At 32.0% G+C, this 26,897-nt stretch overlaps 2 protein-coding genes and 1 long non-coding RNA gene across 4 annotated transcripts; 2 read left to right on the top strand and 1 right to left on the bottom strand.

Moving 5' to 3' along the window:
- The first annotated feature begins 1,923 nt into the window (after positions 1–1,923).
- On the top strand, positions 1,924–14,089 carry LOC148613530 (uncharacterized). The gene is made up of 7 exons (XM_088586891.1): positions 1,924–2,077; positions 4,166–4,262; positions 5,809–5,885; positions 6,403–6,531; positions 8,734–8,824; positions 9,491–9,672; positions 13,141–14,089. The coding sequence occupies exons 1-7, from the start codon at positions 1,967–1,969 to the stop codon at positions 13,330–13,332; spliced, it is 879 nt and encodes a 292-aa protein (XP_088443017.1). The 5' UTR covers positions 1,924–1,966; the 3' UTR covers positions 13,333–14,089.
- A 1,173-nt stretch (positions 14,090–15,262) lies between these two features.
- Positions 15,263–21,575, top strand: LOC148613529 (uncharacterized). 2 transcript variants are annotated; one of them, XR_015923376.1, is made up of 2 exons: positions 15,263–15,610; positions 20,112–21,575. It is a non-coding gene; the product is annotated as an uncharacterized LOC148613529 (long non-coding RNA). The 2 variants fall into 2 exon arrangements; XR_015923375.1 differs by having other exon boundaries at positions 19,272–21,575.
- Positions 21,576–21,915: 340 nt separating this feature from the next.
- Positions 21,916–23,964, bottom strand: LOC148613528 (kelch-like protein 25). Its single transcript, XM_088586890.1, has 2 exons — positions 23,807–23,964; positions 21,916–23,460 (listed from the first exon to the last, which is right to left on the bottom strand). The coding sequence occupies exon 2, from the start codon at positions 23,450–23,452 to the stop codon at positions 22,001–22,003; it is 1,452 nt and encodes a 483-aa protein (XP_088443016.1). The 5' UTR covers positions 23,453–23,460; positions 23,807–23,964; the 3' UTR covers positions 21,916–22,000.
- Between the last annotated feature and the right edge of the window lie 2,933 nt (positions 23,965–26,897).

Below are 26,897 nucleotides of genomic sequence, written 5' to 3'. Positions count from 1 at the left end.
TACAGTGCAATACATGTACATGTATGATTTTGTGCAGAAACAGCTAAAAAAAAATTTTAACAACTGGAATAACTATCTGAAATATGAACTGAAATAAGTCACCAGTAATTTGCCTATCTGTTAATTATTATGAATGTTTTAATAAACATGCACCTTTGTTGTGATGACCACTGACACCTATTTTCAACAAATTTTAGAAATTTAGCTAATTAATAACCAAATAGCAAAGAGTGTTCTATACATAGATTAATTACTACATGTACAAGTAAATTTTCCATCTAAATACATTGTAGACACTCACTGTATAGTGTCTGAGTGTCGAAGTCCCTGATGTAATTAAGATCTCGTAATTGAAGTTTCTATCATTTTTACAGGAGAACTTCATAACCTTTCTCTTATGAAGATTCCACACATCATATTCAATTTAAATTCTTTTTAAGCATGGGGTGCAGTCATGTATTTGATTCTAAAATTGTATTTTCTATCACTCTACATGAAACTGGTTCTCATATGAGATTCATTTAGATATATAGTGTATGATTATTTAGGAAATTACAGCATTATGAACAGATCCAGGGGTCTGAACCCCCAATTCGTCAGAAAATTTGCATGGTTATCATTTTGAACAAACATTTGGGCAAAAATGAGAAAATGATCATCTAGAACCCCAACTTTACAAAACTCTTGATCTGCCCTGAATTGTCTCAATATCCCAAAAGGGTTACAACATGCCAGACCAAAGTAAAAAGATAATTGAAGAAACCTTGTTTCAAATTGCAGGTTTGAGGTATCAGAACAACCCTTTGCTTTCATAAACTTAATTTTTGTAACAGTATAACCTTCATCCCTTTGGGGATTCAGTGTCCGGAGCTATTTTCTGATTTGGCCGCCCACTGACCATATCAGAAAATAGCTCCGGACACTGAATCCCAAAAGGGATTAGTATAACCTTAGCTAGTTCTATAACATAAAATCACATTTGTTTGTTGGGGTTTAACGTCTGAGCAGCAATATTTCAGCTATATTCAGACGATGAACATGAAATGGATGATATAACGAACATGAAAAGATGTTGAAATGAAAAAAAAAGGGTGGGACATAAGGATAATAGGGTCGACAAATTTTGATAGCCACTAGAAAAAGCGGGGATGGTAAGGTCAGGCAATTTAGCCTCCTGTGGCGGAGCGCAAAGGTTCTTACTCCTATAGAATACCACAGCAGGGTTCTTTAACAAACAACGAACGTGACATCTTTCCTGAAATGATGCACCACTATGGTTTGCGGTCAGGTTTTCCGTATTACAGCCTGACAACCCCAGCATGTAACATGCCAGGGGTACCCCATTCCACCACCTGGGGCACACATCCCAGTTGCTCTGTGGGCAGAGCGCCTAGCCCCTGGCTAGGTTTCTGAGCACCATTCAGTCGCCTTTTATGACAAGCTTAGCGCCGCTGCAGGCCTGTTCTTTTAACACCCTGACCTGCACCGGGCACATAAAATCACGCATTATGTTCATCTTTCATATTTTTATCGCATATTTCATTTTTTTGTTTATAGTCAAAATGCAAAAATAAACAAAAAATGAAAATATCCGATGAAAACATGAAAAATTAACATAAAATGCATGGTTTATGTTATAGAACAAGCCATAGCATATGACGTCAAGTCAATGACAATGAACACGATTGTGAATGTGATAATCCAACAATATTCAAAAACCCTTTACTTTGACGTCAACTTGGGATATTTAAAGTTACAAGATTGTTATCTAAGATACGGTTGAATAATGAATCATGTTATCCTAAACGACTGTTTACCGGAAGATTAAACAAGCAAGCCAGGTAACACGAGACAAGCCGCATGGTAAATAAACATATTGAAATAACGCGGGAAATTCTAATTAAGAAAGAATCCGAGAAATTCGAAAAGCAATGTATGGCCGTCATGTGACCTTCCGAAATGGAGAATGATTCTGAACAGGCTCTCATATAGATTTTTTTCAGTTTTAAGACGTCGGAAACAGTATTTTGTCCAAATGAAAAGTGTACACAGTGTAGCAGCGACTGGCTTTGTTCAGGTCCATTGGTTTTCAAGCTGTCACTAACACTAAACATTTATATGGAGTTGAAAAGTTCTGGCATAGTTTTGTTTAATTAGATTTAGAGAGTGTACTGTATATTAGAAAATAGGAAGTCCCTGGCTCAGTCTTGCATGGAAATTGACCTATCCAAAATGACATGACATAACTGACCTGCTTGTCAAACTTCTTGTATTTTGACTGATTTAAACCAATTCTTGAAATAGGCATAGACTAATTCCACTGCCGGCACTGGGATTCAGTGTCCGAAGGGTTTTCTGAATTAGCCACCCACTCAGTGGAAATAGGCATAAATGTCAGATTAAAAGGATGCTTTAAAATTGGAAGTGAAGATTTTCAGAAATATTTTTTCAATTTATAAATAATTGTGCCGTTTTACAATTTTGTAGTCCAGATAGTCATGACATTTTTTAGATTGAATTTTTATGACTCACTGCAGGCAACCAAGCAAATTAAAAATTCAGTTTCCAAAGACAGCACAACTATTTGGACTACTGGGAGGCCACAGTAACTTTAATTCTGGTTGGTTGTCTATAAATGTCAGATTAAAAAAATGCATCAGTGTATGTCATGATAATCTGGACTATAAATGTGCCAGGTTGCTTACTGTAATTTTAAGTTGTAACCATTAGTGACATAAATTAAAGACATTGATTAAATTAAAATCATAAATATTATGTAACATTGATTCACTTCTATGAAAAAGTTGCAAATAGGGTTTTCCAGAAGAATTTCAAATTTGAAGGCTGAAAAATATATTAACACTAGCTTTTCATCTCCAATTGAAAAAAAAACTGAAGGAAAAAAGCAGCTGTATGAATACTAAATTACCTATCAGTTTTAAAGGATTCCTATTTCCTGTTACCCGGGGCAAGTGAAATTTTGGTCAGGGAAAGTTAGGTACTTAGTTACAATTTCCCGTGGCAAGTCGAAAACTTCATATGCTGTAAGGATTTGTTTTGTTAGGAAAGCAGTCATTGACTGTGGGAAAGTTGATATTATATGGATTTTTCCCAAGGAAACCACAATTACTGAAAAATCCTAGAACACTGCCTATTAAGTGTAAATTTTTTTATTGTAAATGTTTATACAGTCAAATCTGCCACGATTAAAATTAACTTGCAAAGTAATTTTCCCTTAAGGAATTATAAAATTCATTTAAGGTAAGGTATTGATTTTTTTTATTTTTGTGATATATATAAACACAGATATAAATGATAAGGAAGACAATTCTTGAGAAATTATTGTTCAGATAATTATGAGATCAAACTCATATTAACTGTAGACAATTCTTCCCATTTTATAGACCATAGACATGTTCAAAACCATCTACCATGCCTACCAATATACATGTAATACTTACATGTATTTACTAGTACATGTATAAACCTTTTCTTTTGAACTATATTTAGCAAAGATCACTATCTAAGGATTCTATATGAATATGACTTTGATAATTGTACATGTATACTGCCTAAGGGCTCTTGAATTTTCATTTCCAATTGCTTGTGGCCAGTGAAATATTTGTGTTGATGGCCAAGGAGAGATAACCAAAATAACTCACAATGGGTGAATAGGATTCTACTGTAAACCATAAATTTCAGAATTTCAAATGAAAGAAACGGCTCTTGGAGGAATGTACATGAAGACAACTTAATAGATTTCTTTCTATTTTCAATTGTATTTTAAGTTCACAATGCAATCCCATTTCTGGGATATTTTATGAAAATGCTGTTTTTCCTAAAAACCAAAAAAACAAAAAAACAAAAAACAACCTTCTTTTACACAATTTGTGGAAAGGAACCAGATCATATGGACTTAATGCTTAAAAAAATGACAAAACAATCACACACAGAAAAAAGAATTGCAAATACCTAACTAAAACCAAGGGTGAAGTCAGGTTCAACTCCTGCTTCTTTCTTGACACCCACAATAACTTACCTCCAACAAATACTTCTTCTTTATAGATCTTTTAATCACAACAATATTTTCAGAGGCTTTGTAAAGTGGTGCTTGAACAATAGAGTAAGACACATTTAGATTAATTGAATTTTTATTGTATTTTAGGGTAGCCATTATGAATCCAGTAGACCCTCATACACAAAGGAGGCAGTGCAGTATATCACTGATGTGTTTAAAGAATTGTATACCTTAGGAAATACAGGTATTATTAGTTAGTTGACTACTGCAGTGATATACAATGTACATGCTTCTTCACTATCTGACAATAAATTAAATAAGTGTGTATGAATAATGGGAGTCATTTATACATGTATGCATTGTTCTTTTTTTCTGAAATGAATTTTGAGTTTTTTTGTTTTGTAATCAATTAAACTTGCTAGAAAGATGAAATCACATTTCTTGAAAGAAAGGTTTCATAACTTTAACCACAGCTATGAATTACACATAGGGTTATACTTTTACCGTGTTGTAGCTTATTTTGGCTGATGTAAAATTTTGCAAATTTGGGGCAAAAAGGTATACCAAAAATGTTCGTGTTTTTTTTCTGCAGTTGCTAATTAGTGTACTGAGGACTGAAACCTAGCTAAAACTTTTTTTACAGAATATATTTAGAGGTTTTTGGATATACCACTAAAACCCCCCAAATTAGCATCCTGTGAAAATTACCATCTATACTGTTTTTTGTAGTGATAACATGTTTACAGAAGATGTCCATGAGACTAAGTAAACAACAATAAGAGGGTACCCTCTAGCATTCAATATCAGAGATGGGGTATTTGTAATTGTAATTGTAATTGTTAATCAGCTGTAATTGATTACATATCTTCAAGTAATCATTGTAATCATTAATCAGCCAAAATTCTGATTATATTTAATTGAATTGAATTTAATCTAATCAGTTACTTTTCAAAATACCCTGTAATTCTGATTACTTCATGATTACCTTATGATTACAATGAAAATATTAAAGCCTCAAATGGCTCATATGGATAATGCATTATGTCAACAACAAAAAAAAGAGTAAAATGATTTGTAAGAGTTTTCAAAAGATCCTATACAGTAGTTTTAATGAATTTGATTAGAATTACGAAATATTTCCCAAGGGTATATTAAATTTTATCCTCTTATTGCCAATGCTCCTGGCTAAAAACTGATCGACTGCAAAACGCAAAGTGAGTTCAGGGCCTTATGAAAAATACAAATAACATAAACAAAATGTAACAAACCTTTCAATTAATGCATAGTTATTTGCAAATTCACTGTAATCAGTTGTAATCATTAATTTAACAATTACTTTCAGAAATACTGTAATCATTAATTTAATATAATCATACATTTGACAAAGTGATTGTAATTAATCAATTACATTGAAAGTAATCAGCTCCATCTCTGTTCAATATGAAAAATGACTTGCACTAAATGTTAAGGCGGTAGACATGGGGTAAGGTACACAACTCTTACAAATCACTGGAAGGTTTGTATTTAGCATTTTATATCAGTCTCATGTAAGCATGAAAGTAACTTGGACTGATTTCATTCTCTTGAAAGGCTTTGGTGAAATTGAATATGATACTAACATATCACTGATTTCAAGAGCTATATCCCTTGCCCTAGGTCTACCTCCTTAAGCTCTTATTGGCCCCTATATTGACAAGAAACAAAAAGAGGGGTCATGTTCTTGACATTGGTGTCTAAATGTACTTTCATAAAGAAGTTCAGTTTACTTGATAGGGTATAATTTTTTTCAGAATCAAAATGTGACATATTGGAACTTGGAGCAGGGACTGGTAAATTCACAGAGAAGATAATTACACATTTGTTGTCAGTAAGATGCTGCTATCATTAAAGCCAACATGAAACAAGTGTCAACAATTATTTCATTTTCATTCCACACTCAGTATTAATTCGCGAAAACAATTCATGCAGATATACATATTGAGCATTTAGTATATGGTAACATAATGCAAACTCAAATACTAGGGAAAAAAATTGCAAAACCTATAATTGCAAAAATATGCATCTGCAAAAGTAAGTATATCTTTATTAATTATCTTATTTAAACATCATTTCAAGGGCTGGCTTATTTTTCTCTGACAGGAAAATTATATTTCAAATTTTATTTTGATATTATAGTTTCAAGCTAAAGAAAAATCCTATGCTAGTTGTATTAAATTCTGAAATCCATAAGAAGTTTTGCAAGAATTCTTTAGGGTTTTATATTTTATAACAGAATGCTTATTTATTAAATTAATTTATTTCATGTACATTCTTATGACAGTTTATATGTGACAGCACAACACAAGGATACAGTAGTTATCTCCCTTGTCTTTTGTTTTACTCAGGATGTGAAATATTTGGCCACAGAACCATCGGAATCATTTTTAGCTACACTGAGGAGTAAAGTTCCAAGTTCTGTAGAGTGTGTGGCATGTACTGCCAAAGATATTCCACTTCCAAGCAACTCTGTTAAAGTAAGGACAATACTATTGAGAATTTGTTTTAAAAACTTGTGCATCCAATTTATACCACCCCTGAAAACAGAGGTTTTCAAAGAGTGGTTGGGTGGAAGAGCACCCACATTTCAACTTTTTTTGTGGGAGACTTTGGGTTACAAACCTTTTGGCACTTAACCATTAAGGTATTTGAAAAAAAAAATAACATTACAAAAAAGGTGAAAACTGCATCAATAATGTTATTTATATATCACAATCAGGATTTTTCATGAAAGGATGCACATTTCAAAGAATGTATATGCATTGTTCATCTTAATGACATTTGGGTTTATAAAATATTTTCATTGCACTTACATGTATATACACAATTTGGCAGCTTTAGCCTCTCAAACACAAAACACACTTGGTGGGAGATGGAGCTCAAATGTGGGTGCCCCTTTCAAAATATGGGAGGGTTTACAAATTCACGAAAAAATTACCATATATTGAATTACTATTACTATAAAGGAACTGATAAGTCGATTGTATTCAATCAATAATTTCATGTATTCTTAAAGGAAGTGATATGATAAGGCCAATATTTGCACCCCCACCTCCTATGCAACACTGAAAATATTTTCAGTGCACCTACTTGTATGAACAGTGTGGGAGTTCTTCCAGTGAGGAAGTTTTAGCCTCTCACTCACAAGGATTTTTCATGATAGGATGCCCATATTAAGGAAAATATTTGCATTGTTCATCTTAAATGGTCTTCTGGGTTTATAAAATATTTTCAGTGCACCTACATGTGTATACACTGTGTGAGAATTCTTTCAATGTGGAAGTTTTAGCCTCTTACACACATAGAAATTTGATATTACACATTTTTTTCTGTTGATTAGAATGTTAAATGAATTATCTAGTCTGATCAACCACATTTATAAGCTTATCATCTTTCAAAATTTTGCTGAAAATTGAAAATATGATGTACCAAACCTGGCAAATCTGCTTATTTTATATCAAATCTGCCGAAATTTGACACTTTTCGGAACGTTTTTTCAACATTTGAGTGTTTCCCCCAACTTGACCCAAAATTCTATATGGGACTTTTACAGGAGTGGGAATCAGTTAGGATACTCCTAGGTCTCGTTGGTAGAGACATTTGAAAGTAACAAAACTAAGTATTGAAAATGGCATTTTACTCAATTTGGTTGTTTAAGCAGATTACCTTTTTCCATAAAACTGAAAGCTGATTAAATGGTGTAAATTTAAAACCATATTTAAAAAAATTTAACAGTAAATTTGACATTTCTGTCATTCACTTTGACTAATTTTTTTCATAAATGGGGGGGGGGGGTGGGAAGTACACAGTATTTTTGTACATCAAATTAAATTATGATGACATCATTTGGTATTTTAATAGAAGACATATAAACTATCGCAGAAATCAAACTAGTGATTACAATATATACCTGCTTGTCTTATGTCATGTGTATCATTCTCCATTTTTATACCTGGCACACGAAGTGATGAAGTATTGTGTGATACCCTTCAAAAATTTGTGTGTCTATCCGTCCATCTGCCTGTCATTCCCCCGACAGTTTCCAGATGATAATAACTTGGGAACAGATCAACTTGAAACTTTGCACTGTTGTTCAGTATTAGTACTATAAAGTACATGTTAAGAATAGTTTTCAGCAAAATCCAAACTGCAGTTTTCAAGTTAGGCCATTTTGAACATTTTGCCATCTCTTTTTTACACCATTATGCGGTGGAGTATAACTTGATGTTCCATTATAGCCCTAAAACAAAAAAAAAAAAAAACATTGATAAGAGAAGTACTCGCACTTGATGGACTAACACTATTATGATAATGTCTCTTACGTCTCGAGTTGCTCATTTACTTTTGTTACTTTGTATGTATGAATTTAGTTACTTTATGTTCTTTTTTGTGTGTGTCTGTTTTCCATGTCTGGTCTTGGTCCCTGGATTGCATTTTTTTGATTACCACTATAACCTTGGTTCCCTTGATTACTCTTATCAGTTACATGAACTAATATATGATTTTTGGCTTTGTCTATGAGAGACGAACCTCTTTGTACTCAAATAGCATTTGCCTGTTGATAATGCACTGCTATATATTTGATGTCTCAACCAATACAAATATTTATGTAATTTATTCTAGCACAACCTGATCAGGAAATACCGGTATTTAATTCTATAGTCAATCTTATTTTGCAGTTGATAATTGCAGCTCAATGTTTTCATTGGTTTGCTGATAATAAAAATTTAAAGGAGTTACATAGAGTGCTGAGACCAGGTGGTAGATTTGGTAAGTATACAGTTACTTTGAATGCTTAGAACAAATGGTCGATTGGTTAGCCTTATAAAGATTCTTGTAGTTGCATTGAAAACATTATTGCCATTGTTTTTTCTGAGGATCTCAGATGTGTTAATGTGAAGAGACATGTGACAAGATTTCCTTTTGCAATCAAATTTGAGAAATAATTTCTCCTAATACTACAGAGGACTTATACATGTAACAACTATTATTTACATTAGCCCTATAACTGACTTTTTAAGAGTCCATACAAAAACCAGGCAGTGGCTGGCACATGACAAATTTTGTTTAAAAAAAAATTTATCCATTTCAAATCAATAATGCATCCTTTCTGAAAGTTGAAAGTTGGTTTTTAATTACTGCAATGATGAAAGAGACATAAATTACATAGAAAGCATTGAAAGTTATAGAAAAAAGGGAGATAACTTTTTAATTTAAATTTGGTTGCTTTGTTAGGAAACTTTAAAATCATTTTCCGAGCCATCCATTGTAGATTGGAAATAAACTATTTGACATACATATGATGTATACATTACTTTTGAACAAATAATTCAGTGGGATAAAATTTACCTTGTGCCACTCATATTATAGGAATTACCTGCCTGATTTTTATATTGATAGTATCTTAATTCATTTGAAACTTGATTTTTATAACAGTGTGTTTATGGAACAATAAGAACTGGAGTATACCGTGGATTAAGTCTATAGAGGATATACTAACAGAATATTACGATGAAGATGTACCTCGAGCTGTTCTGTACAAGTGGAAATTTGTAATAGAAAATTTCCCAGGTTTTACACTGAAGTGTCATCAGGTGTTACCAGGAATTGAGATGAAGGTATGAACATTTCACTGGTTTTCAATTAGTTTCACTGTAGTCCATTTGATTTCTATAGGATTATGCAAGAAAAATCTTTAAAAATCAAATTTTTGTCAAACTTTAAAAAAAAAATTGGTTAACACATTTTCAATATCATAAAAACTCATGAGACATTCACCAAAAACTTTCATGTAGAAATAAAAAAGTTTCCCATGAATCCTTATGCAAAATTTTCAGTTAAAATGTCCATAGATTTTATAGGTCTCTGGTATAAGTAATAGCCCTTTCAATATAAATAAAAACAAAACCATGTGCTGTTCATCTATTTTAAGCATGACATGTGATGACCTATTTTAAATATCAAAAGCCCCTCAATGGATTGAACACATGTCATACTAAAAATATACGAAAGGCACATGATACTATTATTGTTTACATTTACCTGAGCACTCCTACAATGAATACAGTAATAATAGGTTAAAATTTTGCATTAGGGGTAACAGGAAACTTTTTTATTACATGGTGATTTTTTTTCAGTAAATATTTTCAGAGTTTGTATGATATAAAAAATGTCTCTGCCAACATTTTAATTAATTCTGATGAAAATCTGATTTTTAAAGATTTTTTTTTCGCAGTCCTAGGAAATCAAATGGACTATAGTATTAATACCAAAAGCCTTCTGTAATTTTATACCTACAAATGCTTTTGAATTGTCCCAGTGCGATTGTGTGTTTTTTTATGGCAACACAAATTTGGTAACCATGAATAAACCTTTAAGATATTTAAAACCTCTGCCATTAGAAATTATGAAAATTTGGTACTTTATATGAAGGATCTTTTATCAGGATATGAGCTATATTTAAATTGAGTTATTTCCCTTAGTACATTTGTAATCAATAATGGATAAAAGAGTAATCAGTTATAGCAGTAATCAAAAGAATGTAATCCAGGGACCAAGACCAGACATGGAAAACAGACATACAAAAAAAGGAACATAAAGTAACGAAAATCATACATACAAAGTAACAGAAGCAAATGAGCAACTCGGACTCCACTGAAAACTGGGAGCATGAACCAGGTGCACTGGTTGGGTAAGCATCCTTTGCTTTTCTAGAAACACCCGCCGAGTTGCTCATAAAAAGTCAAGTCCATGGTAGACAAACGAGGAAAGGAAAACCATGACCCATTGAATGAATCAGTTTTCATGGTGCAGATGGATACATCATAATGATCCACAAGTTCATGATGACGACCATAAAACTTCTGTAGTGATGACTTCAATCTTGTATCAACATAACCCTGTTCCAGAAGCCTATTTGTTAGAGTTCTAGCGCAATACAAAAAGTCTGTGTAGTTTCAGCAAGCTCTGGCATAAGGTATGAGTTGTGATATGAACACTCCATACGCAGGTGCTGGAGGGATGTTGCCACAGATGAAAGGGAAGTTGACAATTCTGAATGAAAATTCATCACGTTTGACGTAAAGTTTGGTCAATAGTTTTCCTTTACCATCAATTTCTAAGTTTAGGTCAAGATATGAGGCTGACTTCACAGTGTCTGTAGTATCCTTTATCTCAAGTTCTTTGGGGTAGATGCGATATATCAAATCCCCAAAATGAGGATTGTTTAAAGATACGTCATCTATATAGTGGAAGCTGGGATCAAAGGATCTAGCTAAATGATATTCTTTCTTTCGGATCAGATCAGCTATAAAGTCAGCCTCATAAGAGTGAACGAATAGGTCAGCAAGTAAAGGAGCACAATTTGTTCCCATTGGAATGCCGACAGTTTGTTAAAAAACACGTCCACCACACTGGACAAATATGTTGTCGATTAAAAATTCCAGCATTTGTAAACATCTTCCTCTGTATATTTGGAAGATGATTTGGAATTATTTCTTACAAAGTATGAGGAATCTCTACCAAGAACTATATATTTGTATCTTGGTGTACCATCTTTGTTTGGAAAACCATCAATGTATAATGAGCATAAAATTATACATTTTGAATATGACTATTCACTGTGCACAAATACTTACTGAACAAAGTTTGCAACTTTGTTTTTTTGCCATATCTAATGTTGAAAATAGCTAAAATTCTAACGCGTCTATTCTCAACTTTTAATGACAAAAACTTTACTATATTTTTTTTTACAATAAATAAAAATTAGTAGAGAGCGTTCACATATTTTATTTCTTAAATATTTGACTTCAAATCTTCGCTCATTCATTGGCTGTACATGTAATTTTCTGTGTAATAAAATAATTTATAAGAATTTTAGAATAGCTATACAGAAGTTAGGACCTGTATAAACAGCCCCTTGGTATCATTGATAGTTTTTATTGTACTTAAGACTGTAACAGGTGCACAATACTTAGTGTTTTTAAAGGATCAATTTATACAAATAACCAGTCAGTTTCATGCTTATGATATGTTTCCGTAAAAGAAAATTATTAAAAAGTACCGGTACATGCAAACCACTGCTTCCTTACAAATGAAGTCTACCTCTACAACTGATATTGTAAGTTCCAATTAGCTTTATTGTCTTAAATTAGAACCAAATGTTGTACCTGCAATTTATCTTAAAGATTGAGTTGAAAAAATAAATTATTGTGCAAAGAACAACTTTTACTAAATTATTCTGCATCATTGAAGTAAGATTTAACGAAATGCTATCATGACAGAGAATCTGAATCTCCTGCAATGTGAGTCATATAACCGTCATGTAGTCTGGTACAATTGGTATTTTGTACAATATAGTTTGGTTACTTCAAACTTTATACAGTGATAATTCAATTTGTTGTTTAATGATACTACCCAGTTAAGTCTTTATTATTTAATGATATCGTCCAGTTAAATATAGACAACTTTTACATTTACTTCTATTCTGTAAAAGTTCTTTGTTTATAATGAGGTCACCTGGTGTCAACAGGAGTTCACGCATAAGATCTGACACATTGCAATGACAGAAATGGATTTCTACAAAGATTTTTTAAAGGATACATAATCATAGAAATGCGTCCATCTGTCCATCCGGGTTTTCCACACTTTTTTTATAATGTTCCTACCAAATAAGTTTGTTTTTGGTATGTAGCCTTATTATGAAGTGTTACAGATTAAGTGCGACTTTGGTTATGGTTGAATGATTTTTACAGAAGTTGAGGCCCTTGGAATTAGAAAATTTCAGTAAATTTAAAGGTTAATCTTTTAATGCCGGAGACATTGGAACGCTGTCCTTTTATTATGTTTTTAAATATGTTTCCACATGTATAATACAAGTCTTGTTTTTTTTTTTCAATCCCAAAACCATTTCTTTGTCTGGTATAAAACCATAAGCAGTTTCCACCAAGTTTGACATTAATGGCAAATGTGAAAGTTATCTATTGTTTTAAAGTCAATAACTTGTATCTTCAATTTACTAATGTATATTAAAGTAGTAAGTTAATGAGCTCTCCATTTGTCAATCAAATTTTCCTGTATTTTTTCAGGGTGACAAAGATTTTATTGTTGGACATTTTTCCTCTATATCTGTGATATCAAAGTTACCAGATGATGAGAAACGCGAGGCATTGAATAAATTCTATCATGTTTTAAACAGCCATGATATGACAAAGAACTTACGAGAGATACAAATTCCATTCCAGACTGAAATATATGATGTAGAAAAAGCAGTCCCATAGATTGGTTTTTATGCTATATGATAATTGTTTTATTAACCAGAGTTGGTTTATTTCAAGGCTGAATGTTTTAGTATATATAATCAGAAATTAGAAATTTTTTAAGTTGCATCTAATATTTTCAGGTAATTATCAGACTTATAATAAAAATAAAGAGAATTTGATCTTTTTAAATCTACAATCTTTTCATTTAACAATATGTATTATAAAAACTGAAAACTTTCTGATGTTAAACAAAATGGTGACATACTGCGAGTTCAACTGTCTTAAAGAAATAAGGGATACAACAAACAAGCCGTGAATGTTTTGTTAAGAGATTCATGCCATCAATCCATGTACATGCTTAAATGATAATCATGCCTGTCATTTCTTGTTTTAAATCCATTGTATTAAGTATCTGTCCATCTGTGAGTCATGCAGTCAAGACAATTATTATGTTTTGCCATTTGAAGGGATCGAGCAAAGTAAAATATAGCCTCCATAGACTGCAAAATTATTGGACTAGCAGTTAATGGCATCACTTATTTTATCTTATATATATTGTTAAGAATAATGTAGAGTTCAAGGTTTTTATAATTTGTCTTCTATTGGTGGGAGAAAATAGATGAAATGCATCAACATTTCTTTTTAACTGGAGGTAAGTTATTTTGCCAGCACATTTTGTTATTAATTATACTTTAAATATCTTTTAATAGAAGTCTTCATATGAAAAATCCTCACCCATGATGCTAGCAAAAAATAAATAAAAAATATGTGACTATCTTTTTTTCCTTACTCTTACAAAGACAACTACTTGACAATACTTCAAAAGTTCATTGCTTATGATTTGAGAGAAAGGGGTTTCGTGAAGTTAATGCAGTGGATTTGTTTATGGTTTATGTTTATGTTTTTGTTGTTTGGATACAAGATATCTGACCTTGGAATCAAAAACTGGAAAAGTAAACTACTCGAGTGTTTAAATAGGACTCTGTTTACTGTGTTACAAATTAAAAAAAATCAGAAGTTTTTGGTGATATGCTGCTTTATGACTGAATCCTCTTTGTCCCTCTTGGATTTTCTGTTTAGTGTGCTTTCAGTATTTTTCGATCTAGGGCGGATTCAGGTGGGGGCGTGGCGGGCATGCGCCCCCCGACCCTAAAATTTGCAAAGCATGGGTTGTCAGAGGTAGATTTAGGCGGTTTTTGGTTGAAACTTTAATTTCTCGCTAATTTTACCCCAAAAGATATCTACATTGCACCCACTCTAGAAGAATATTTCAAAAATTTAACCTAAACTTTTTTTCGTGTCGCTCCGCCCGGGTGAAATTTCAACTATGCACCCCCCCCCCAATATAAAATCCTGGATCCGCCCTTGCGATCTCTGGCTTAGTGAAATATATTTTTGTACCCCCACACACTGAAGTTGAAGGATACTGAATATGCTTTGTCTTCCCTGTATTGTGTTCTTCTTCATTCTTTTTCACTACTCGAGCAGTGCTAGAGGTGATCTGACAAGCTATTTTATGAAGATTCTGTCCTAACATCGGGAATTCCGTCCGCTTTCAGGTTACAGACCACCAATTCAACCAATGAGCATTTGGAACGTACGCAAAAATAGTCCTACGCAGAAATTACCCCTGTTCCTCATAGTGCTGTGAAAAAAGTTCTCATCTTATTTAAAACATTTAAACAGTTTCTGAAAGGAAAAACATTTCTGTACATTTTATAGGTGCATTTTGCTTCTTGTGATGTGAAGCCTAATCTCCATAATGATTTTTAAATATACCCCTATCTTGTGAAAACACTGGGATTTCCCATGCTATTTATAGACCCTTCACTTCCGGTGACCAGTACTGCACTGCAAGTCTGCTAACCCCACATGCCATTCTGAGGATTGTGAGCTGACATATGTAGGATCATGCTGATATATAGTCCTCTGCAGGTTAAAGGTAAAGTCCAGAGAAGCCATTGAATATTGTGAAATTAGCATAGAAGCCTATGGAAAGTGGAATTAGTGGTTTTTAGCCTTGTAGGAGACTCATTATCTCTTTCACGATCCGGTTACACTCTCAGTCCCATATAATGTTTAGATAAGTATGTATACTTCTCTATTTGAGTGAGGGTTTTCTTTAACGTCCTTGACTCGCACGGACGGTATATACTTCTCCTGTCCGTGATATCCCGTGATATATCTTGATACATACTGGGATCACGTGACTGATATATATATTATTGTCTTGGATCTGACTATGGCCAGTTGACTTGCAGTCAAATTCTAACAAAACTCGTAAATCTTACTTGAGGTGAATGTTGAATTATTATTCATTATAAATAGTACTTGAATTATTTTTTTTTTTGAACATTTGAAAAGTTCTCAGACTCCATCTCTAGTCCAAGTATCTTGTTCATTTAAATACTAATACTTTTAAACAAGACATTGAAAGTACCCCAATCTTTATTTCTATTGAATAATTTGATCATATACTTTTAAGTGCTTCATCAGCCTTTGAAAGCTGGCTGATTTAAATTTATGAATCATTACTATTTTTAATTTTTAGACAACAAAAATGTTTTCATTTTTTAAACTAAACATTTGAAATTACCGTTGATTTGTTATATAATGGATAATGCTTATATACTTTTTCGTTGCAAATCCTTTTGGAAGGTATTTGTTCAAGAATATTAAAAAGAAAACGTTTTTTTTTTTTCTCAGAATTGTTGATGGAAATTTACCAAAACTGCGCATTATCCATTTAAAACTTTATCAAACATAAAAAGAAGCATTAAATCACATATATAGATGTATCTAATTTACTTTGCTTTAGGGCAAATAAACTGCGCCAGGGAATACTGGTGTTAGGTAGTCTTTAATGGTAATACTTACTGGATTTTTCTTGTATTTATGGGAGTGATTGTGGTCAAAGTCATCAACTATAAGATGTGTACACTTCCTCACAGCAAACCACTTAGTATTTTGAAATGCACAGTTTATGATATTTTAATTAGTAATTAGCATATGTTAGTATGCATATCTAGAGTAAGATTTATGTCAGTTAAAATAGACTTAATTTACCTATAAAAGTTTAGTAGTGATGCATAAATAGTTGTTTTCGTTCCACAACGGGTGAATCTATTTGTACAAATTTGTTTATATTTCAATTTATCAAAGCTCTTCAATATTAGAGCTTTATCTTTCTTTTTGGCAGACCTGTGAGAACTTCATTACATTCACCTCTTCTGGTTACACCAATCAGTAAAACTCTTTTTCATTTGAATCTTTACAAACAGCAAATGAATCACTGGCTTCAAGACTTTAAAGTGTTGTTCGTCGAACTTACTTTTTACGATAATCCCCCCTCTAGAGATGGAAATTCTAACAAAAAGGCATTATTCTGACTTGAGGAAAAGAGATTCTATGTGAAAATCTTTAAACCTTTTAACATTTTTCTGGTCAGAGGTAGAACTTTTTAAATCCATATTGAACACATTAAACTCGGTCAAGTACTGAGTATTTACAAAATTCTACCTTTATTTTTTGAAATGATGAAACATTCGTATCATTTATTCTATTTTATTTTTTGTATCTTTTATATGGAGTTTTGTGAAGTTAATAATTTTCCGTGTTTTTTAATCTATTATATATGGATATGAATGTTGGTAATATTATAAATAGTGAAATGGTTAGATAAACCGAGTTAACCAGAAAGTAATTTTTGCGTCGCAAAAAATTCACAATGTTTGACTGATGGAACTTTCCATGTTTACCATGTGACCGTTGTACCTAGTTTTATTAGTCCTAATAATATGTAAGGAGGCTTGCATGCAGTGCGTGACTAAGTGATAGTTGCAAACGATATTAGTATATCAAATAATAGTTTTTTTTCTTCGTCATTTTCCGGAAGTTAATCGTCATTTATAGCGGCAGTTTTTATAGGTCATACACAATTGCTGGGCAACATGTATAAATCAAACAATTCAACTTGTACATGCATTAATCTTGATATATATACACATGTTGAATGTTAAAAAAAGGGTGACAGAAAAATTGACTTGAATTTTTTTAAAAGTTAATCGGATGGGATAAAGTCACAAAATAACTTTTTACCTTAAATATAGAATAGAGAACCATTTAAAATGATATTTTGAGTAAATCGAAAGGAAGAAAATGTTGTAATCCTTTGTCATATATAAATATCAGAAAACAGTTTTATAAGACGTTTTTATACTGAGAACTTAGTAGCTTCACAAAAGTACGTGTACTAATTTCAAAATATGCAATTGAACATTATGTTTATTTTGTGAAATGTATGCAAAAACTTAAAATTTTAGCACAGAACTCAATGTAAAAAAAGATCTCAAATTTAATTTTGTGGATTTTCTTATTATTTCGGGAGTTTGTCCTATTATCATTTTCCGCGTAACCACATGTTATAGGTACATATAATGATTATGTACTTATTTATATCAAAATACGGCTACTTGCAAACATGTACCAATGAGTTTTCTTTCATGTGTATAAGTTGAAAATACCTGATAGATATTTATAATATAAGAAGAATATGTACAGTGAATATGTCAAAGAGACAACAACTCCATCGGGATGAACGGTCAGTCCAAGGCCACCCATTTGTCTTCAATGAACGACGAGCAAACCCTCACACCACAGGGCAGGCTGCAGCTGACCCCAAAACATTATTATACACGGATACAGCGAAAGAGTTGCATGCCCCTACATGGGATACTCATAAAAATAAACTGAAGGTGAAAACGAAACAAGACATACTGAGGCCAGAATTTCCTGATTAGGGACAGACGCCAAAAAAAAAAAAAAAAAAAAAAAAAAATTGTGATTTAAATGCTTGCTTCTATTTGTACCCGTTTGTCCATCGAACTACGTGGTAAATGGGTAACCGTTTATTTGTCCATCGAACTACGTGGTAAATGGGCAACAGTTTATTTGTCCATCGAACTACGTGGTAAATGGGTAACAGTTTATTTGTCCATCGACCTGCTTGGTAAATGGATAATATTTTATTTTTATCTCCATGTCAGTTTATTCTGGGATATTTAGAAATCATGTTTTTCTAGTTAAAACTAAAATCTGTTATCACCTTTTAATATGAAATTACGTCAATGGTTTGATATTTAGGGTATCTGAAAATCCACACTATATTTCTACTTAAAATAGAAAATGTACTGATACAGTGTTTATAGCATTATAGCAGCAGTCCTTTATTTTCGAACGTTAAAAAATATTTTGTTTTTAATGACACACGAATCATGCAAACATTGTCCGATTTTATACCGATCATTTATTTGATGTTATATAGAGTATTTACTGCCTGGTACATAGTCCAAGTCTCTATTAGAAAGAATAATTCCGTGTGTTGAAATTTCCTTCATTTAACGCATTCTGTTTTGAAACAATTTTCATATGGTACATATAAAGATAAAATTGTTTTAATCTTAAAAACTTAATGAATAGTTGAGAGAAAAAGAAAAAAAATCACCGAAATAAGTTGACATTGGAAGATCGTAAATTGCTGACCCATATCTTTCTTTGATTGTTGAGTTTACGTTTACTCCAAATGTAAAGTAACCGTCCGTCATCTAGATGTAAACTGGACCTTAAGTTAATATTGTTTTATGGAATATAAGTAAGAGTCTTAGTATTAGTAAAAGAGATAAAGTAATAGAGTAAATGACTAATATACATATTAAACCAAAGTACGTACAATTATGTAAATATACGACGAGTGTGAAGGGTGACCGTCAATTATATCTATTGGAAACGACTATTTTAATGAGAACGGCACAGAAGGAATACAATAGCATGTTCAGAAAAAAATGTTAAAAATGTCACTATACATATAAACAGATAAATAATTGGTATATCGATTTTTAGATTCAAAAGTACAATATTTCTGTTTGATCGATGTCAAATAAAATATTGTGTCTTGTTAGTAAAACCAGAGAGTCTGATGATGAGAACAAAGATGAGAATATCATATCCATAATTTGGGGACTAAACAAGGAATCAACATACCAATATAACCAACACAAATAAAAAGAAACAAACAGAAACTGAAATATAAATGAGGACTCCACTAAATACTGGAAGTATGTACCAGGTGCACCGGGAGGGTAAGTGTCCTCTATGGAAACTACGAAATCAATCCTCATAGTGGAGTTGCCATACCACTTCAATCAACAAATTTATCATGTCGACCATGAATCTTTTGAAGTGATAACTTGATAGCTAGTGACAGCACTACCATAACTGTTTCAGTAGCACATTTGTAAGAGGTTAAACATGTATGTAATTGTGAGTAAGAGATAATTGTGGTAGATGCAATAATAGATGTCTCATAGGACTATTGGATAAACACAAATAAAGGAAACCACTTCAGACAGACATTGACATAAAAGTCTATTGTGAAATAGTCAGGTAAAATGTGGAACACGGGATGAATTTATATTTAGCAACTATCTGCCAAAAATAGTATTTTTAAATCGAGTAAAACATTATTATTCATCATCTGATAAAAAAGTCAATGTCATCTAATTTATTTTTGTCAAGGACACACGTCATTTATTTTTTTCTGTGGTTACCGCACGTTCATCTTTTATATTTATCGCGAATTTTCCGTTCGGTAATTAAAAGATTTCAGATTCAAATTAATTTAAATATCAAAACCTCATATCATGAAACGAAAACAATAAAGACCTCTATATTTTTATCGACATACAATTGATGATATTTAAGAAAATGTATATTTTTCAATATTACCATTTTTTTTTCAGGGGGTATGCTGTGTTACACCATTGTATTTATCGTTGTAGTTGGATCTGCCTGAATGAAGTCAAATTTCTCAACTTCTCAGAGACTTCCACAATATGCCGCTCCGGAAAATGTCGAGGATTCTCCCAAAAACAAGAAAGCAAGAAATCTGTATATATTTCTCCGGAATAACGATTGATTAAATTACCCAGTTGCATCGTTACTCAAATTTAGAAAGAGACAAATCTTTTCTTACTTTTTACAGCTATAAGAACAACATGCATATCTATTTGTTTTTGTTACCTGAAAATAGTTTAAGATTAACGGCAATTGTAATTTGTTAAAAAGATTTTACTAGGATTGCTCTTTTTTTCTGTCTTAATTTAAGGCAAATGGTAGATATTGTCTAAAACACACAAGTCACATGAAATTTCAATTAAAGATGAGTTTAATAACTAATTTAAAAGGCATGATTATGTAGATCCTTAAAGGGTTGGTGAATTTGCAAAAATCATTCGATTGTGGTCAATTTATCGGATGCAAGCAAAAACTAATAAAAAATAAAATATTGGACACCGTCGTTATTTTTACTATAAAATCTATGTTGCGAATAGAATCAAATTGAAAAAAAAAATAGAATGTGTTCGGTTGCAACAGTGGACATTTGAGTGTAAATTACACATGCATCAAACATGTTCAAGTCTGGATTAAATCAGATAATATACATTAAGGTTTCCGTACAAGCATACAACTTTACTGTTGTAAGTACTTGTACATCTGACTTCATGTAACTCCTGAACAACTAGGATGCAATGAAAATTATGTAAATAGAGTAATAGTGTTATAGTTAATTAGCGATTTTCAGGAAAATGAAAGAAAACAATACTGCCTTAACCAAACTTGTTATTATATTAAGACAGGTTTCATCAGTAAATGTATACCCCACCCACCTAGATATTGGTTCTTCAGGATCCATCCCATAATTCCTAAACATGACGGGTCATAACCCCAACATTATTTCTAAATATCGTATTGGAAATAACTTCTGGGTTTGCGTTTATAATCTTTAAAGAAGGAAGTTTTTGACTATCGTGATTTCCTGTAGACGACCTGTTATTGAATTCAACAAAGCAATACTTTGTACAAGAATACCAGGCCTTTGTTTCTCCGTTATCTCTTCTACTTATTATGGTCGACTGATGACCTTTCAGCTGCATGTTTAAAGATAATGCGTCTTTACCAGTGTCATTCAAACAGTTTACTTCCGTAGAGTCAAGACCGATTACTATGTGTACATATAAATCAAGTTTTTATCGACTGAACCAAAGATTTCATGTTTAGGTGTGACACTTGCAGTATTTTTATCTTTATAATAATGTTTTACTGTGTACATGTTTTTTTCTGATATCAACACATTTCAGAACTTTTTGTTAGTTGAGGTGTTGCTGCAATGACATTATTGTCTACATTAAAAGTTTGGTTCCATTTGTTACTCTTTTCCACCTTTTGAATGTTTTTCTCGTGCCTCTAACATAAAAGACCTGTTTAATGGACAACGGCCTTGTTTCCTTAAAGTATCCTTATCAAGTTCTTCCTTTCTTTGTTTCTTAAAGTATAAACCCAAACATCACAAAGCAGGAATAAGCAATACTGAACAAGGTTTTTCTTACATAATGTCATATTTGACCGATATATGTGTTTGCTTTATCCGTGAATTAGTGTGTACTTTCGGGTCAAATAAGGGAATTATTTCAAAAATATTTAAACCCATTGAGTTGACGAGGTAGTGTCTAATGTATGGTTCGTTTTTAAAGAAACGGATTAATATTTTATATAATATTTTATTCATAAGTAAATACTGGTATAATAAACATTATACTGATTGTAATACACAAATTGTATTGAACCAACTTTATTTAATCTCTTTGTATTCGCAATCATAAAAAGGTACCACATTTGTATATGAAGGTACTTTGATGTCACATACACCCCTTACTTTAGAATTAATTCTAAAATTTCTGACCTTCTTCCAACTGTTTGTTTGAATGTCATATTCATGTATTATAAGATTATTTTCATCATCTGGTTTGTTTCCGGTGATGTATATTTTGTCTCTCTTCGCATATATTCCAACCTCTTTACCTCGGAATGGTAAATCAGTGCATGAAGTAAAAACGTTTGTGTCTGTATCGAATTCAAGGAAATATCCCTCACTTGAACTGATAAAGATGCTGGATCCATGGCGGACCGCTCTACAATCCGAACATTTCTTTGGAAATTCACCAATAGTTTTGACTGATCTTTCAAATGGATTGAATTCCAGAATTACTGTGGAAGGTTCGGTTTCATTTGATCTTTCACCAATAATATAGATGTGGTCCTTATAATTCACACATGGTGCAGATCTAAGTTTGATACCTTCAGGAACATGTGCGACTACTTTCCACTTTTTCTTCTGTGTTAACTTTGTTTTCAGTTTGGTATCCAGTTCTTCAATGTCTAAAACATTCTTATCACAATTATGACCTCCTATCGCAAACACGCTGCACCGATGGGTTGCTAAGGATCCTTGAACGCGTGTTTTGCACAGTTTCTCACAGACATCATGTTTGTTTAGCATCGGATCGTATCGGAACGCATGTTTCCCTGATAAGATGAAAACATATGGCTCCTCTGATTCATTCTTTTGAACACACGTTACAGACACATCTTCCTTGATGTCAGTGCTCTTAAACAGATTCCGATGACACACTATCTCACCATCACAGTTGAAGACGGCTGTGACAATGGTATTCTTACTTTTTCCAGGAGACAACATTAATATGGCGTGGTATTCTGAATACTTTTCCGAACAGCTCATTTGACGGTTTCTTGTTCTTCTCTGTTGCAGTACATCTAACAGCCTTAAATATTCATTAAATCTTTTCTTATGGTCAAATGACAACCAGTTTTGTAAAGCAGGATATACATCTTTGTGTTTTGCTATTTTAGCAACATTGCACAAGGAATCTAAGTTTTTCTCACTTAGATTCAGGAATGCAGTACTATTCCATATCTTATCAAAAGTGTTGACCAGACGTTCCATAGATTCTTTCCTCAGAGATAAAAGTTCAAATTTATCAGCAATATCCAGAGCATCAATGCAATTAACATTGTTCAAATTGTCTAATAGTATGTCTTCACATGCCCTTTTTAAAGGAGGCGACATGTGTCCTATTGCCAAATAAAAAGGAATGTCATATTCATTTAGCAAATCCTTTTTAATACTTCCAGTCTTAAGAATTTCTACCACATGACTTCGGACGTGGTCAGGATATTCTGAAATCTTTTCACATCTAGGAGAACACACCCTTGTCTCGACCATCTTCCAATCTGGAAAACAAATACATAAAATGTATTAGATAGTCATGACGATAAGCCTTTGATTCTACTTTGCAATCTATCTTCAAGTAGTTTTATTTCAAATTCCAAATAAATAAAAGCGTTTTTGTTTTTGAAAATCTAAAAAAAAAACAAAAAAAAAAAAAAAAAAAAAAACACACACACACATACTGTCAATTAATAAAAAGTAAAAATATCATTCATCTGAGTACGGCTACACATCTGAACATAAATATGTAATACACGGAGCAAACAAAATGAACGTAAAGTAGCTAAGATACAAATTATATTATTCAGGTTCAAATCGTTTTGCAACAAAGAAGAAATAATATCCTACCTTGTTTATATTTTCCTTTTGCCAATGATTTATATTCCTGAATTTATGTTTTCGCAGCGAGTTGTGTAAATTTGTAAATATATCCAAAAATAAGAAACTGTGCTTTTATACACCCCGTTGCGTAGCCTTTGTTGTTGGGAAAACTCCTGTTCTATATTTATGAAATAACATTTAATTCAGTTATCATGGTTAAAAATAGAAAAAACAGGTAATCAGGAATTCATTGTTTGAATTACACATTGAGAAGAAATTATTTGTCTAAAATAATGGATTTTCCAATGAGATAACTATCTGTTTTGATTTCCGGTAGTGGTGTAATTTGTGAAAACCATAAAACGATGAATTAAAAAATAGACGCACGTAAGATATGTTTGAAGACAAAAATTATAACGGAAACTTTTTCATTACTGTATAATAATTTTATAACTCACAAAAGAGTGGTAAAAATATTAAATGTATCCATAATATTGACAACCTTGTTTTATTGGTTCGTCAATAAGCACTGAACGACATAATTTGATCATTTATCAAATTTAACAATCTTAATGTACTTTATATGAATATTTATCTTTGTAATTTGTAAGAAATATTTAATGTGTAATCATATATGGTATAATTTCCTTAGTTTTTTTTGCTCGAAGAACCCGATAGAATATGAACATTTATAAAAGATTATTTTGGTTCAATTCATTTCAGAATTTCTATATACAATTTTAGTTACTTGAAAAAAAAATGAACTATTATCATACCATAATATTTAATGCAATCAGTATAATCTACAAAACTGTTATAAAATCACATGAGCCAAATAAAGAGTAATCAAGGGAACCAAGGTTATAGCGGTAATCAAAAGAATGTAATCCAGGGACAAAGACCAGATATGGAAAACAGACATAGACAACAAAGAATATAAAGTAACTAAAATCATACATATAAAGTAACAAAAGTAAACGAGCAACTCTGACTCCACTAAAAACTGGGAGCATGGCCCAGGTGCACCGGTAGGGTAAGCGTCGTCTGCTTTTCTAGAAACACCCGCCGAGTTGCTCATAAAAAGTCAAGTCCAGAGTAGACAAACGAGGAAAGGAAACCTATGACCCTTTGAATAAATCAGTTTTCATGGTGCTGATGGATACACCATAAAGAAATGATCATACGAGTCCTTATTTTTGTTCAGTATTTGATTTGGTGTAACTGTACAAATTTGTAATTGAAACCTGTAATTTAACACCAAATTTCCATCAAAATGTCTGATTTCTGTTGTTTCACTACAATATACTACCATGTATATTCAGCATACGTCTAATTGAGTGATTTTTCTGATTTCTGTTTTATGATGACTTTTCGTTAAGTTTTCTAGAGGAAGCAACGTTGAGACTGCAAAAGCAGATATTTTTTCACCTCGGTTCACATTTTAAATTTCAATAAACAATGAATGTTGTTGGAGGACAACATAAATTAACTTGTATCAATTAGATTGAGACTTTATAATTTTCGTTAGCTTTTTAGCTATGGTATCTATTTATCGAATTCCAATGTTAGATATTTATATCATCCATGGTTAAATAGGGACTAGACTGGTTCCCGATCTCAATATTCAGTATGTTACATATATACAAATGTGACAAATGCTAGTATCTTACACCTGGAACATAGTCCGGGAATCAGGATAAATAGGGACTTTAGATATTTAAATATTGTTAATGTAAGATGATACTTCAGACAAAAACTTTGTTTTGAGATGTTACATTCTGAATCAATCACATAGAAGGTTGTTGAATGTTTTTGAATACACGTTTGGTTATACATGTTTTGTATGTGTTGCTTTATATATCACCATGTTATTGTTTGTTCAAACATTGTATATGGGTAAACGTTTTCTAATTTTAATCGAATTATTGCTCTTTCCTATTATTTAAATACTATTATTTAGTATAAAGTTCGAGGTTGATGAAATTTCAATGTAATAGTCCATTTTTTTTTCTATTTTTAAGTAACTGAATTGAACTTGGCTGTACCTGTTTTGGTTTTTATAAAATGTATTTTAATGTGAGTAAATCAAAAAGACGATCTGCGCTGGGCCACTTTAAAAGTCCAAAAAACAGTTTAGCGAACGAATCAAGATCCACGATAAATCACGATTTAAAGAACCGGTAAATAATTTAAATCGTAATGAATGAACATTTCCCGTTGATTAAAACATCAAGTGTCAATAAACCATAAGTATACACTTTGAATGTGATGCAATTCCCACATATTTATCGCATATAATACAGTTTCCACTTTACTGTTATCTTTTATCAATTTTGGTCCCTCCCGCCATTACTTGAATAGATAGCTAAATAAAGGATGATAATATAAGCCACATACCAACTCTAGTGTAAACGATTAATGATATTTATTGAACGTACATAAATTCCGATCTTTATTGATTAATTTTATTTCGGACGATACATATAACAAAGGCAGCCGCTGCACGGGAAGAAAAAAAGCCGTTTTGTATAGAACTTTCTCCAGATAACTCGACTATATTACATATACCTTGCAATATTGAGAGCACGTCATACAAGTTAAAAAAGAAACAATTTTGTTATGTCTGCAAAGTTGATTTAGGTTACACCATATTCTTTTACGTTCGTCAAAAATTAGCAGCATTCCTGCAACATAATAACAGACGTTATATTTAAATGTTGAATGTTAAATAGGAAAGCCGAAACAGATGTACTTGGTCCATTCGTCCTTGTTGGAGGGACGGTAAGAGTTTATCAATTTGTGAAATTGATCCTTCTGCTTCAAATTTTCATATCCTAATAAGAATTTCGTTGGTATGAACTTCGTTTCTTATTAAGTGACAAATTAAAAGTATTTTTTATTGATGCACAGTGAGCAAGCACCTTTAAATTATTTCATATAACGAGATGATAAAATAAATTTGATGATTGGATGGATCAATGGATGTTCCTCATTGTATCCATTTTAGGCTTGTTGAACCCCGGAATGGTCATTGGCTTGTAATGGAAATAAATAAAATGTATTGGTAAACCTACACATACAAAAACCTGTGTGGAAGAAGATTTTCTTATTAAAATCA

The sequence above is a fragment of the Perna viridis genome, chromosome 6 (genome assembly GCF_037379345.1).
Source record: "Perna viridis isolate PV_CMFRI_1.1 ecotype Kerala chromosome 6, ASM3737934v1, whole genome shotgun sequence".
In the NCBI taxonomy this organism is placed as follows: domain Eukaryota; kingdom Metazoa; phylum Mollusca; class Bivalvia; order Mytilida; family Mytilidae; genus Perna; species Perna viridis.
The sequence above is the reverse complement of the archived record's forward strand: the minus strand, read 5'-3'. Positions and strand labels throughout refer to the sequence as shown.